Genomic DNA, 13881 nt, shown 5'->3' with positions numbered 1-13881 from the left:
GAGAATGCTGATATTATGCGACATTAAGCACAGACACCTTAGGGATTTCTCAGTTGTTTGTGAGCATGCCTCTGATGTCACATGCTGCTAGGGCATGTTGGCAGCTGCTTTGGTCAACAGGTTCCAGATAGTAGACAAGGAGTAGGTGGAGTTGGGTTGAGTCAGACCTTGGTGGTTGGGAGAATCTTTCAGAGTGACTGATTAACAGTCAGGTGCTTCTTTGTTTATACAGAAATCAGTAAACATGGATAGATTCATGTTGTTCCAAAACATTGATCATGTCATTTTTGTTTCTGGATATGTGTCTAACTTTGTGTTGCATCTTCTGGTCATCATTGATAAATTGTGAAAAAGCAGAGATAACTTTTACAATCATTTTTACTCACAAACCCCATAACCAAACCTCTAAGAATATAGAGGCGTATGACAGCCCATTCTCAAGCTGGCAGCTCTTGTGGCTTCAGGGATATTAGACAGAGAAAAATATCTCAAGTCAGCCCAAGCAGAGTGCCTTGTTCCAAGTAGTGCATTATCAACATTTAGTGGTCAGAGTGCCCAAGAAAAATCCTTAGGCCCAAACTGCTGCAGTTATTATTCAATTCATAACATCTAAATATTCATATTTTATATCTTTATAATATTCATTTATATGTCTATTCCTGGTATTCTTTTAGTCCTGCTAACACAGTGGCCCTGCACAAGATAACTTTTCTAAGATATTAAGGTCTTGCCACCTCTTTTTTAAAATCAATTTATTCCAACAGTCTTTGCCCATCAACATAAATCCCTGAGTAGGGCAGATGTATTCCACCCAATCTAATTTTGTTTCTGGATATGCCACATCATCACTAAGTGTATAGTAGGAGGAGGCTTGTACTTTTCTCTGACTTTCATACTCCTGAGTAATTACAGGTGCCGGTGTTTCAAGATTAACTCAGAGGCTAAACATGAGATCTGCCTTATTTATGTGAATAAAATCCCTAAGACATAAGGAAGACCTTCAAGTAGATGATGATATCTCCCTAAAAGAAGGAGGGGTATTAAGCTCAGGACATTCCTGGGGAATCTTAGAAGCAGTACTTCTGGAGGAAGTCATAAATGATTCCTAAAAAAATTCCCATCAGCCTAATATCCAAGATATGTTCAAATATGAATGGCACCCCAAGCATGCCACACATGAAGTTCAAAGCCTAATATGGCACAGTGGCCATCCTGTGGCTCAGCTTTGCTGGATCTGTGTGTAGCAGCTTTGCAGACTTCATGGTTTTCACCATTTCCATCAGAATGGGCTACACCAACATTGACAGCTTCTCTCTTTAGAGGTTATCACCTTCTTTCTATGCTAAGGTTTAGCTCTAGTATGAAGATTTTGAAAGTGAACAAATGAGATTTTTTTTGGAGCATTTTTGTGTTTTTTTGGGGGAGGTTGTGTTTGCCTTGATGTCAACAATTTGAGCACTAGGTAAAGGATTTGTCAAATTGAATGCTTTTGGTGACTGTCATTTTTAATGGACAATAAGAAACAGGAATTATATATGGTATAATATGGTATACATTTATGTTGTTTCTCAGAAGTATGAGTTTTGTGATATACAGCCATTGTCATATTTCTTATGTTCTATATTTGTATTATTATCACAATTATTATTATTATTATTATTATTATTATTATTATTATTATTACTGAAACAGGGTCTTTGTATTCCTGGCAGTCCTGGAACTGACTATGTTGACCAGGATGGGCTCAGACTCACAGAAATATTCTTGCTACTGCTTCCTGAGTGCTGAGATTGAAAGATTGGATTATTTTCAATTTTAGATGTACAGCCAGATAAATGTTTTTATTACAGGAATGCCTTGGTGGTGGAGATAGGGTTTAGCGGGTAAGAGCACTGTTCTTCCAGAGGACCAGGATTCAATTTTCAACACACACAATAATTCACAACTGTTTTCATCTACAGCATCCGGGAATTTGATGCTCTCTACAGGACAACACAGGCATCAGAGAAACATGGAGTGCACAGAAAATTTTGTAGGCAAAAGTACCCATACACATAAAAAAAAACCACACAGTTACTTTTGTAGAATTTTAATTGAATATAAACTCTGATATTTTATAACACTTAAAACTTCAATAAACCCTTACATAAGTTTCTTATCTCTATGTTTCTATTATGTTTACTTGTGCCTTTTAAGTAGAGAACACCATATAAAGAACATGTCACATGGTTTCACAATGGTATTTTTCAGTCCTGTATGAACAGTCTGATATCTTCTAAGAATTCTAAGGATATGTCATAGACTTTGCATTTGTGAAGTTTCTTTCCATTATGAATTTCCTGATGTTCTCAAAGATATTAGAAGCTGGTGAAAGACTTGTCACATTCCTTACACCTGTAAAATCTCTCTCCAGTGTGTACTCTCTGATGTGTTCTAAGATTTGACATGTAGGTAAAGAATTTGTCACATTTAAGGCATTTTTAATGGTTTCACTCCAGTATGAAATTTCTGATGTTGTCTAATAAATGAGCATGTAGTAATAGATTTGTTACATATGCTACATTAGTAAAAATTTCTCTCTAGTGTGTAGTTTCTGATGTTGTCTAAGAGTTGAACCAGTAGATAAACATTTGCCACATTCCTTATATCTGTAAGGCTTCTCTCCGGTATGAACCCTCTGGTTTCTTTTAAGATGTGACTAATGGATAAAGGACATATCACATTACATGTCTCTCTCCAGTGTGGACTCTCTGATGTCTTCTAAGATTTTCAGAACTTCTAAAGTGTTTATTACATTTCTCACAACTGTAAGGTCTCTCGCCTGTATGGATTCTCTGATGTCTTTTCAAATGTGAAACCTGAGTAAAGGACATGGCACATTCTCCACATTTGTAAGGTTTCTCTCCAGTATGAATTAACTGATGTTGTTTAAGATTTGAGCACCTAGTAAAATATTTGTTACATTCCCTACATTTGTAAAGTTTCTCTCCAGTATGTAGTTTTTGATGCCTTTCTAGGGTTGAACAAGTAGAAAAAGATATGCCATATTCCTTACATCTGTAAGATCTCCCTCTGGTATGAATCCTTTGATGTGTTTTAAGTTTTGAGTTCTGGGTAAAGGACTTGTCGCATTCCATACATTTGTAAGATTTCTCCCCAATGTGAATTCTCTGATGTCTTCTAAGATTTGAGCAATGGGAAAAGGATTTCTCACATTCCTTACATCTGTAGGGTCTCTCTCCAGTATGAACATTCTGATGTTTTTTAAGATGTGAGTGTTGGATAAAGGACATGTCACATTCCATACATTTGTAAGGTCTCTCCCCAGTGTGGATCCTCTGATGTCTTCTAAGATTTTCAGAACTTCTAAAGTATTTATCACATTCCTCACAACTGTAAGGTCTCTCGCCTGTATGGATTCTCTGATGTCTTTTCAATTGTGAACCCTGAGTAAAGGACATGTCACATTCTCCACATTTGTAAGGTTTCTCTCCAGTATGAATTCTCTGATGTCTTTTCAAATGTGAACCCTGAGTAAAGGACATGTCACATTCTCCACATTTGTAAGGTTTCTCTCCAGTATGAATGTTCTGATGTTGTTTAAGATTTGAGCACCTAGTAAAATATTTGTCACATTCCCTACATTTGTAAAGTTTCTCTCCAGTATGAAGTTTCTGATGGCTTTCAAGAGGTGAACATGTAGAGGAAGATATTACACATTCGTTACATCTGTAAGATCTATCTCTAGTATGAACCCTTTGATGTGTTTTAAGTTGTGAATTTTGGTTAAAGGACTTGTCACATTCCATACATTTGTAAGGTTTCTGCCCAGTGTGAATTCTCTGATGTCTTCTAAGATTTGAGCAATGGGAAAAGGATTTGTTACATTCCTTACATCTGTAAGGTCTCTCTCCAGTATGAACTCGCTGATGTCTTTTCAGATGTGAGTCCCAGGTAAAGGATTTGTCACATTCCATACATTTGTAAGATTTCTCTCCAGTATGACTTTTCTGATGTACAGTGAGGCTTGAGGCATTATTGAAGCATTTCTCACACATCCCACACTGCTGTCGTTTCTCACCAATGTAGATTGGTTGTTGCAAACGACTGTATGTAGAGCTGAAATAATCATATTTTCTCTGCCTGTGCTCTTTCTTTTCAGTGTAGAGTCTCTGATTTTGAGTAAGGTTGGAACTCAAATTTAAGAATTTCTCACAGTCATTAGCTTTGCAAGGTTCTTCTCCAGTGTGCATGCTTTCATATCTACGTGGGTTTGAAGACTCAATAAACGCATCCCTGTGATTATTGCACTTGTAGTTATTGGAGTTTTCAGGAGTTTCCCTTGTTTTATAACAAGCACATGTGGAGGGGTCATGAACCATTTTGCCAATCTCATTACACTGACAAGACTCCTTTTCAGTCTTCACATGTTGATGGACAGGATCATATTTGCAATAGTTCTCTGAAAATGAGTACATCTCAGATTAGCAGGGATGCTATTAAACTTTTGATAAATGATGGTCGACCTCAGTTTTCACTAATTATAAGTCAACCAGCAACCACTTCAACATTTTTCTTTCACTGTATTTCAATGTATTCTCACAAAAACAGCAAAACAGCCTTCAAAGGTGTTTGATTACTACAATGACTTGTCTTTATCAAAAATGTCTAATTGCACAAGATGGATCAGGAAACCTTGGAATCAGCAATTAGCTTTGTGACAGCTCATGGCTGTGGGACTGTGGAACAAGAAAAACCTCATTTACATAAATAGTTACAACATGCAGGTTGCATCATGGGGCCATAAAGCTATAGTAATTTAATGATCAGGAATCCTTTAAAGTGGAATTGAATATCACACAACCATTTTCATCTCTTGCTTTCTCTTTCACTTAAACCCTTCAAGGTTGTTCTGCTAATACACTAACCCACCATACTTGTGGATACTCTCTGTTCTCCACATTCCTGGGCAATCTCATTTGCTCTAGTCAGGTGTCCAGGTCTACCTTTCATCAACCACATGTTCTGTTAGGTAGCCCGTGAACCATGATAGATTTTTTGGAAGGAATACAGAAGTCTAACATAATACTCTGATTAGTACATGAAGAAAACACAAAGTAGAGGAATCAAAATGATTTTCAATGGCTCTTTCCCATCAGAATCTTTAGCATAAAGTACTTCTCAATTTGCACATTTGAGCTTTTCCCACAATTCAAACGACATGAGATATAGTGATGTACCTGGAGCTTAAAATATGGTTATAAATATTATATGATACTAAATTTCTGAGTGCATTGTGGAACCAAATTAGGGGTCTATGACACTTCTAACATTCAAAATGGAAAGAAAAATATTAAATACCATGAAAAAGTTGTGTTCTACTACCAACCTTTCCATCGTCTTCTGTTCTTTCTAAGAAAGCTTAAGAGAGAGTTTACAACCTATAAAGCCAGTGTGTAAAAGGATTACTTAGAAGCAAAATGTCCTTACCAACAGTGACCAGGTTGCTGTAATTCTCCAACATCACATCAATGTACAAAGACCTCTGAGCAGTGTCCAGGCATTCCCACTCCTCTTGGGAGAAGTCCACAGTCACATCCTGGAATGTCAGTGGACCCTGAAACAAAAAAGTTCTTAGACCACATGCTACCAGACAGAGTGTTTCCCTGTAAGTAAGTAGCCTTGAGAAAATGAGGGATGTAGAGGATGAAGACAATGCCACAATAAGATGATTTCACTATATTCACATCATATGATGGATTTTCTAACTCTGTGGAAAGAGGATAACACAATAGGCTTACATACAATATACACAAAACAACACACATTTAAGGTATGGACATGGATGTCTATCTATTATGGATGCTGTGTTTATGTCCCACAGGATCACAGTGTACATGTCACAGAATGAAAATTCATGATGAGGAAATGTGCTTTAATTGCTATACCTGTAGATCATAGTAAGAACCTGACACTCAGCATTAAACCACATATGTTTGAACACCTAATTTTAGACAAAGAGGACAAAACTGTACAATGGAAAAAAGAAATCATCTTCAACAAATGGTGCTGGCATGACTGGATGTCAATATGTAGAAGATTGCAAATGAATCCATATCTGTCACTGTGCACCAAGCTTAAGTCCAAGTGGATCAAAGACCTCAACATAAATCCAGTTACTCTGACCCTGATAGAAGAGAAAGTAGGTAGTACTCTTGAACGCATTGGCACTGGAGATCACTTCCTAAATGTAACACCAGTACCACAGACACTGAGAGCAACAATTAATAAATGGGACCTCCTGAAACTGAGAAGGTTTTTCAGGGCAATGTACACAGTCCATAAGACAAAACAAGAGCATACAGAATGGGAAAAAGTCTTGACAAACCCCACATCTGACAGATGGCTGATATCCAGAATATATAAAGAACTCAAGAAACTACACATCAAAATACCTAACAGTCCAATTAAAAATGGGCTATAGAGATAAACAGAGAACTCTCAACAGAAGAAGCTCAAATGGCTCAAAGACAATTAAGGAATTGCTCAACATCCTTACTCATCAGGGAAATGCAAATCAAAATGACTTGAGATACCATCTTATACCTGTCAGAATGGATAAGATCAAAAACACTGAAAGCAGCTTATGTTGGAGAGGATGTAGAGCAAGGGGAACACTCCCACACTGTTGTTGGGAATGCAAACTTGTACAGCCACTTTGGAAATCAGTATGGCGGTTCCTCAGAAAATTGGAAATCATTCTTCCTCAAGACACAGCTATACCATTCTTGGGCATATACTCAAAGAATGCTCAATCATACCACTAGTACACATGCTCAACTATGATCATAGCAGAATTATTTGTAATATCCATAACCTGGAAACAACCTACATGCCCTTCCACTGAAAAATGGATACAGCAAATATGCTATAATAAACAAGTACAACTCAGCAAATAAAAACAATAACATCATGAGGTTTGCAGGCAAATGAATGGAACTAGAAAAAAATCATCCTTAGTGAGGTAACCCAGACTCACAAAGACAAACATGATATGTACTCACTCATAAGTAGATACTAGATGTAAAACAAAAGTTAACCAGTCTTCATCTCATAGCTCCAGGGAGGCTAACTAGTACAGAAGTCCCTAGGAAAGACACAGAGATTGCCCAGCTGTAGAGAAATGGATGATATCTACATAAGCAAACTGAGGGTGAGGGAAGGTAATGGAGGGCAAGTGTTGGGGGAAAGAGAGCATAGGGGAGCAGGAGGTCCTAGCTTGATCAGGAACAGAATGGGAGAACAAGGAAAGACACCACACTGAAGGAAGACACCATGGGGACAGAAAGAATCAGAGTGCTAGACAGTTCCCCAGGAATCCACAAAGATGACTTCTCTATAGTCTACTGGCAGTGGATGAGAAGGTGCCTTAGCTGACCTACTCTTGTGATGGGATGGCTGAACATCCTAACTGTCATGATAGAACCCTCATCCAGTGACTGATGAAAGTAGATGTAGAAATTCATGGCCAAGCCACAGGCAGAGATCCAGGAGCCTAATCAATGAGAGAGAGGAGGGATCATAAGAGTAAGAAACATTGAGACCATGACTGGAAAAATTAAAGAGACAACCAGCCAAACTAGTGGAAACATATGAACTGTGATCCAATAGCTGAGGAACCCCCATGGAACTGGACTAGGTATTCTGGATAAGTGAGACAGTTGTTTACCTTAAACTGTTTAGGGGGCCCCCAGGCAGTTGCCCCGGAACCTGTCTTTAGTGCATGAGCTGGCTTTTTGGAACGTAAAGCCTATGCTGAGACACTTTGCTCAGCCTTGGTGCAGAAGGAGGGGGTTAGATCTACCTCAACTGAAAGTATCAGGCTCTGCTGACTGCCCAGGGAGGACCTTGCCTTGGAGGAAGTGGGAATGGGGGTGGGTTGGAGATGGAAGGCTGTGGGGTGAAAGGAGGGAGGACAGGGAAATCTGTGGTTGATATGTAAGTTGAATAGAAAATCTCCTAATAAAAAGTAAAATAAAATAAATTTTAGGAAATAAAAAAAGAGAAAAAGAATCTGCCACTCAATCAATTCTATGCATTCCCTGGTGTTTCATGGTTATATTCTAACTTGCTCAGTTTGTATGTTTAAATTCTATGTCCAATACCATTCCATTAATAAGCAAAGTGGTACATATGAAAGGTAGAATTCATGGCTGATTAGATAAGCAAAGAATTTTCCTTTTATCCACAGTAACAATGTGTGTAATAACAAAGCATACTGTTAATTTTAACATTAACATGCAAAAACAGGTAATATATGGCATTATTTTATAAGTATTTTGATCCACTACCAAGCAGGTCGAAAAATCTGCATCAACCACATTTGATATAATCTAAAATTTCCCTAATAAATTATGAATATTCTAACATAGGCAAAAATCAAAAATGTCAGAAGTTTTGAAGAACATTTCATTTCTGAATAGCTCCAAAAATTGAGGAATGTCTTATTACAGGATAGTTGTTTACACTGAGTGCGAAATACCATCACTTTTCAGTACTTTTCAAAGGTAATAGTGTACAGAAAATGAGTTCAGGAGAAAATATGAGAATTTTTTGTGCCTGAAATTTGTAGTTTTTAATGTGTTCCTTTTTAGTAGTTATCCTGTACTGTCTAACAATTTTAGGTTAGTAGAGTTTACGATTCTTCCTTTATTTCTGTCAAATTGAATAGTGTTGACATATTCTCTCTGAGTCATGAATCAAGAATAAATGCAAACCTGGCAGTTAGAGCTCATTCCTCAAATCTCTGCTTTAAAACTTTCAGGTTCAGGGTTAGGGAATAGAGTCATGACTATCACAGGCACTGACTAGAAGAAAGCAATCATGAGGAATGTTCTTTCTGCATCAAATGTGATGGATTGTGCACATCCATCAGTCAGTGTCCTCAAGACATTATTTCTGATGCATTCCATGTAATGCTACCTAATGAGTCCCAGGCAGTAATGACTACACAGTGGGATCCTGTTTAGGCAATAAAAAAGGAATAAAAATGCTGATCTCAAGCCAGGTGTGTTGGTGAATGCCTTTAATCCCAGCACTTACAAAAGGAGATATATGAATCTCTGTGAGTTTGAGGCCAGTATGTACTACAGTGCCAGTTTTAGAAGAGACAAAGCTATACAGAGACAACTTGTCTCAAAATACAAAACATAACATAAAACCAAAACACTAATCTCTCCAGTTTAGCATGTTACAACTTAGCATTCTAACCAAGTGTGTGATGTGAGTAGCAATTCTCCTGAGACCAACAGAGAGCAGTTGTCAACAAACATGTGGAGACATCATAATTATCATGATATTAAACACCAAAGAGAAAGAAGTAGACCACTGTGGTAGTTTGAATGTAATTAGCCACCATTGGGAGTGGCACTATTAGGAGGTGTGGCTTTGTTGAAGTAGGCATGGCCTTGTTGGAGGGAGTGTGTCACTGTGGGGGTGAGATTGGAGATCTCTTTGTTTAAGCTTCACTCAATGTGACACTCAGTTGACCTCCTGTTGTCTGGAGATGTAGGACTCTCAGCTACTACTCCATCTTGTCTGCCTGTATGCTGCCTTGATGATAATAGACTGAACCTCTGAAACTGTAAGCTGGCAGGCACCTCAATTAAATGCTTTCCTTTATAAGAGGTGCCATGATCTCAGTGTATCTTCACAGCAATTTCATTCTTAACAAGTCAACTACAATCTGAATCTACACTCAAGAACATGATTTTCATGGTAGGATCAAGCCACTTGTGCAAGCCTGTTCTGCACTGTCTAGTGTCCTTAAATATTTATTATTAGGAACTGAGTATTACTTAGCATTAAAAAACAAGCTTTGTCTCTTAAGTGCATATAGTGCTAAGATGTGAAATCTCTCATGTGCTTCAATATGAGCTCTTTAAAACCATGATTCTCTCAAAACAATGAGGTTCCTCTCTGCATTCCTGAGCACTGAATGCACCCTGTGGCTGCTGCTGAAGCCCAACATGACAGAGACCTAATGGGTCTTCATGAAAAAAATCTACCCTTCTTATGCCAATGGAGATTGAGAGCCCAATATGGCCAGCTTTGGCAAGTATTAATGTATACCTAGGAACTATAGCCATGAGATTGGATTCTCCAGAAGAACTGCCAGCTAAAGTCAAACAGGGATCAAGAAAAACAGGTCTGGCGGTTCATGTTCCTGGAGTTGTATCCATGCCAGTGGATGTTCACACAGTCCAGAAGAGACTCTGACATTGCTGCTGCTGCTGCTGCTGCTGCTGCTGCTGCTGCTGCTGCTGCTGTTATAACAATGGTGCACACCGCTGCCACTGTTTCTGGGATTACCATTTTATAATTGCTTACGACAGCTAGCACAGTGGAGACCCTGGCAACAAAAGTAGCTACCACAGTTAGTCAATCTTTCATTCTATGGGGCATGATAAATTTCATTCAGTAGTTATATAAATCTCAATTGGCTTTGAAAATTATAAATTTATAAACTCAAGTTCCAGTTGCTTTTGGGATACTATCTTACAAGGGCTCCAATGTACAGTATGGCTCATTAAGGTAGGGAATGGCTCAGCTGCCTTTAGCATACTGGCTATGGGTGAGATATTACCTCTGTTGGTCTTTTCTGTATCGAACACAAAGATTGCAAGCCCAGTACCACTTTAAGATCTTTGGAAGAAATTAACCATGCAGCTCACACACGATTGAGCCAGTATGATAATGAGTATTAAGAGATGGGTGCCTTGGGGGGCACTCACCAACCTAAGACAGAGCTCCAGTGTGGCCTCCGCAGGTGTCTCCATGACGGGTAAGGTTACCTGCTGACGTCCCACGCAACCCAGGTCAGAAACTCATTTTTTAACAAAGGGGGACCTGCAGGGCCCTGGCCCCCGTTTAGGGTAACTGTTGCCTTGCTTGCAGACATTGACCTTGATATCATCCCAATCCTAATTCCCTGCCAGGTTCCACCCTCCTGAATGCTTAAGGGAAGTTCGTTATCTGTGTATCCTGAATAATGGGCGTTAACAGTTTAGATGCAAGATTGTAAAACATTAGTAGCAAATTTCTGCCCTCCAGGGTCTTCCCATTGAACTGTAAGCCTGTATTTAAGACCTCCTACCCCCTTCAAAAATGACATTCGACATTTAAAATTTATATATATATATATATATATATATATATATATATATATATATAATTGAATGAATACTTCGAATGTAACCTGTAATCTATGAATACCACAAATGTGATTAATATCATGATTGTAAGTAATGAATATCATGAGTGTAACTTACAAAATAAAAAATGCCATGATTAAAGGAAGTGGGACAGTTACTACAAATAAAGCCTACATAACACAGAATTCCTCACTCACTAATATATACAGATATAGCCCTTATTCTAAAACAATTAAGCATCACAGCAATGTATTTTTTGTTCATGTGCTAAAATGGAATTTTTTTTAAAATTACTAGTCATAATTTCATGTGAGATACTTATTCTTCGGGAAAAATAATCTGGGACGATCAAAATGAATAAAAATGCTGAAAGTGTGGATTTATGAAATTACATTGTATACCTGTACTCATAAATACAGCATGTTACAGTCATTTAAAAAAAGAGAATGATAATAGATTGTGATAGAGGACCCAGAAAGAAAGAAAAATAAACAAGCTAATGTACTTATTTGACAAAGGAGGCAAAAAGATGCAGCATAAAAATGTAGACTTTTTAACAAATGATGTTGGTAAAACTGACCGCAGCAGAAGAATGGAATTAGATACTTATCTTTCATTTGTATAAAGACCATTCAAAGTTGATCAAAAAATGCTATTTCAAATCAGAAACACATAGACAACTAGAAAACGTAGAGAGGATCCATCCGGATTTTGGGATAGGCAAGGCCTTATTGATTAGTAAGAAAACCAACAACAGAGGAAGTGAAACAATGGGACTACATGAACAGAAAAAGTTTCTCTTTGGAAACCATCAGCACAACACACAGACACCCAAGGGATGGAAGAGAATCTGTACCAGTGACATTGTTGATAGGGGCTCATACCTAGAATTTACCAGGAATTACAGAAATTAAATACCAAGGAAATTATAGATGCTCAAAGGAGCTGAACAGACATTTTTTAAAGACAAATTCACAAATGTCCAATAAATATTGCAAAAGAGTTCAGGATCCCTAAAAAAATGCCATCATGGAATCCCAAATTAAAACTGCTTTGAAATATCACCTCAGCCCAGGCTGAGAATGGCTTTCATCAACTAACCGGAAAACAAGTGTTAGGCAAGGTGTGAAGAGAAAGGAACTCTTATTCACTGTTGATGTGGGTGTGTGAAAATTATACACTCAGTGGGTTAATGAGTTTCAAGATAATTAAAAAAAAATTAAAGATAGATCTAATGTATGACCCAGCAATGTCACTCCTTGAAACATAAATTGAAACTCCACACCCCATTACAGAGATATTCACACTCCACATTCACTGTTACTGCCTTCAACATGGCAAAGTATTAGATTAAGCTAATTATATGAAGACTGTACACATACATAATGGAATACCATTCAGCTAAGGAGAAAATTGCAGGAAAATGATTAGATATAGAATGTGTAATATTAAGTTGGTCACACAGTGTCAGAAAGAGGTAATCACCTTTTACCTCATATGCAGAAACTGGCCAATAATGTGTGTCTATGAGAAACAAAATACATGGGGCTCAGCAGAACATGGAGAAAAGAGATCAAGAAAAGTTAAATAACAGGGTTGAGGTAGGACTGAATGCAGATAATGAAAAATAGTTATGAAATAGGATATAAACTAAGTAATTTTCTAGCTGTGATTTTTCCAAAGTAATTTTTCTTTTTCTCTGATGGATAAGTTGATAAAAATATATTCAATAACAAAAATAAAGCCCCATTTGAAAGACTCCAGAGCTTAAGTTCCCAATGACTACTCTAACTAAATAAAATTGTAATACTTGTACAGTACTTTTACAGTAATTGAGTCCACTTAATTTCAGGGTGTGTGTTGTTTAATTAGAACAATTGTCATAATAAAATTTAAAATATTGTCATCAGCAGAAAATAAGATGGTTTGCAATATCTGAACATATAACATTTCTCGAAAAGTAGGCATGCCCACTGACCTGGAAAATACACACTGGAGAATCAGCCATTTCTTTCTGTTTCTTTTCTCTGAGTTTCTCTTTCAGGAACAAGGAAGAGATGACTTGTTGACCTTTCACATAAGGGATCAAAAAGAAAAGGAAATAATTAATACCAAAAGCTGTAACACAAATTCTAGTTGGTCTTTTAATAAAAACACAAAGTCTGATATCAGGGGGAAAGCTCATAGATCAGAGAAGCAACACAGACAGCTGCTAGTTCTTAAATCTGTAAGATTCTCCAACTGAAAGAGTGCTGAGCTCCTGTCTCCTTCCACCTTCTATTCCTTTCTGTGCTCAGCCATATGACTTCTTTTCCCAAACTCCTTAGCACAGGGTTTAAATGCATGTGTGTCTCCCCAGCACTGAGAACAAAAACATGAGATGCCAAGTGCTGGGATTAAAGGAGTGTGCCACCACTGCCTGGCTCAGTTTCCTTTTAAACTGGATCAGTCTTGTGTAGCCCAGGGTGACCCTGAATTTGCAGAGATCTGTCTACCTCTGCCTCTGCCTCTGCCTCTGCCTCTGCCTCTGCCTCTGCCTCTGCCTCTGCCTCTGCCTCTGCCTCTGCCTCTGCCTCTGCCTCTGCCTCTGCCTCTGCCTCTGCCTCTGCCTCTGCCTCTGCCTCTGCCTCTGCCTCTCGAGTACTGGGATTAAAGTTGTGTGGTACCA

General features: G+C 38.0%; 1 protein-coding gene across 1 annotated transcript; it reads right to left on the bottom strand.

The window, feature by feature from the left end:
• Positions 1-2803: 2803 nt before the first annotated feature.
• Positions 2804-10838, bottom strand: LOC114686991 (zinc finger protein 54-like; the record flags this gene model as incomplete). The annotated part of the gene is made up of 4 exons (XM_037201709.1): positions 10794-10838; positions 5491-5617; positions 3080-4462; positions 2804-2995 (listed from the first exon to the last, which is right to left on the bottom strand). Coding segments are annotated over exons 1-4 (1747 nt in total), but the record flags the coding sequence as incomplete, so codon positions are not given.
• Positions 10839-13881: the final 3043 nt, after the last annotated feature.

Source organism: Peromyscus leucopus, unplaced genomic scaffold (genome assembly GCF_004664715.2).
Source record: "Peromyscus leucopus breed LL Stock unplaced genomic scaffold, UCI_PerLeu_2.1 scaffold_1200, whole genome shotgun sequence".
Classification (NCBI taxonomy): Eukaryota; Metazoa; Chordata; class Mammalia; order Rodentia; family Cricetidae; genus Peromyscus; species Peromyscus leucopus.
This window is presented reverse-complemented; position numbering and strand designations above follow the sequence as displayed.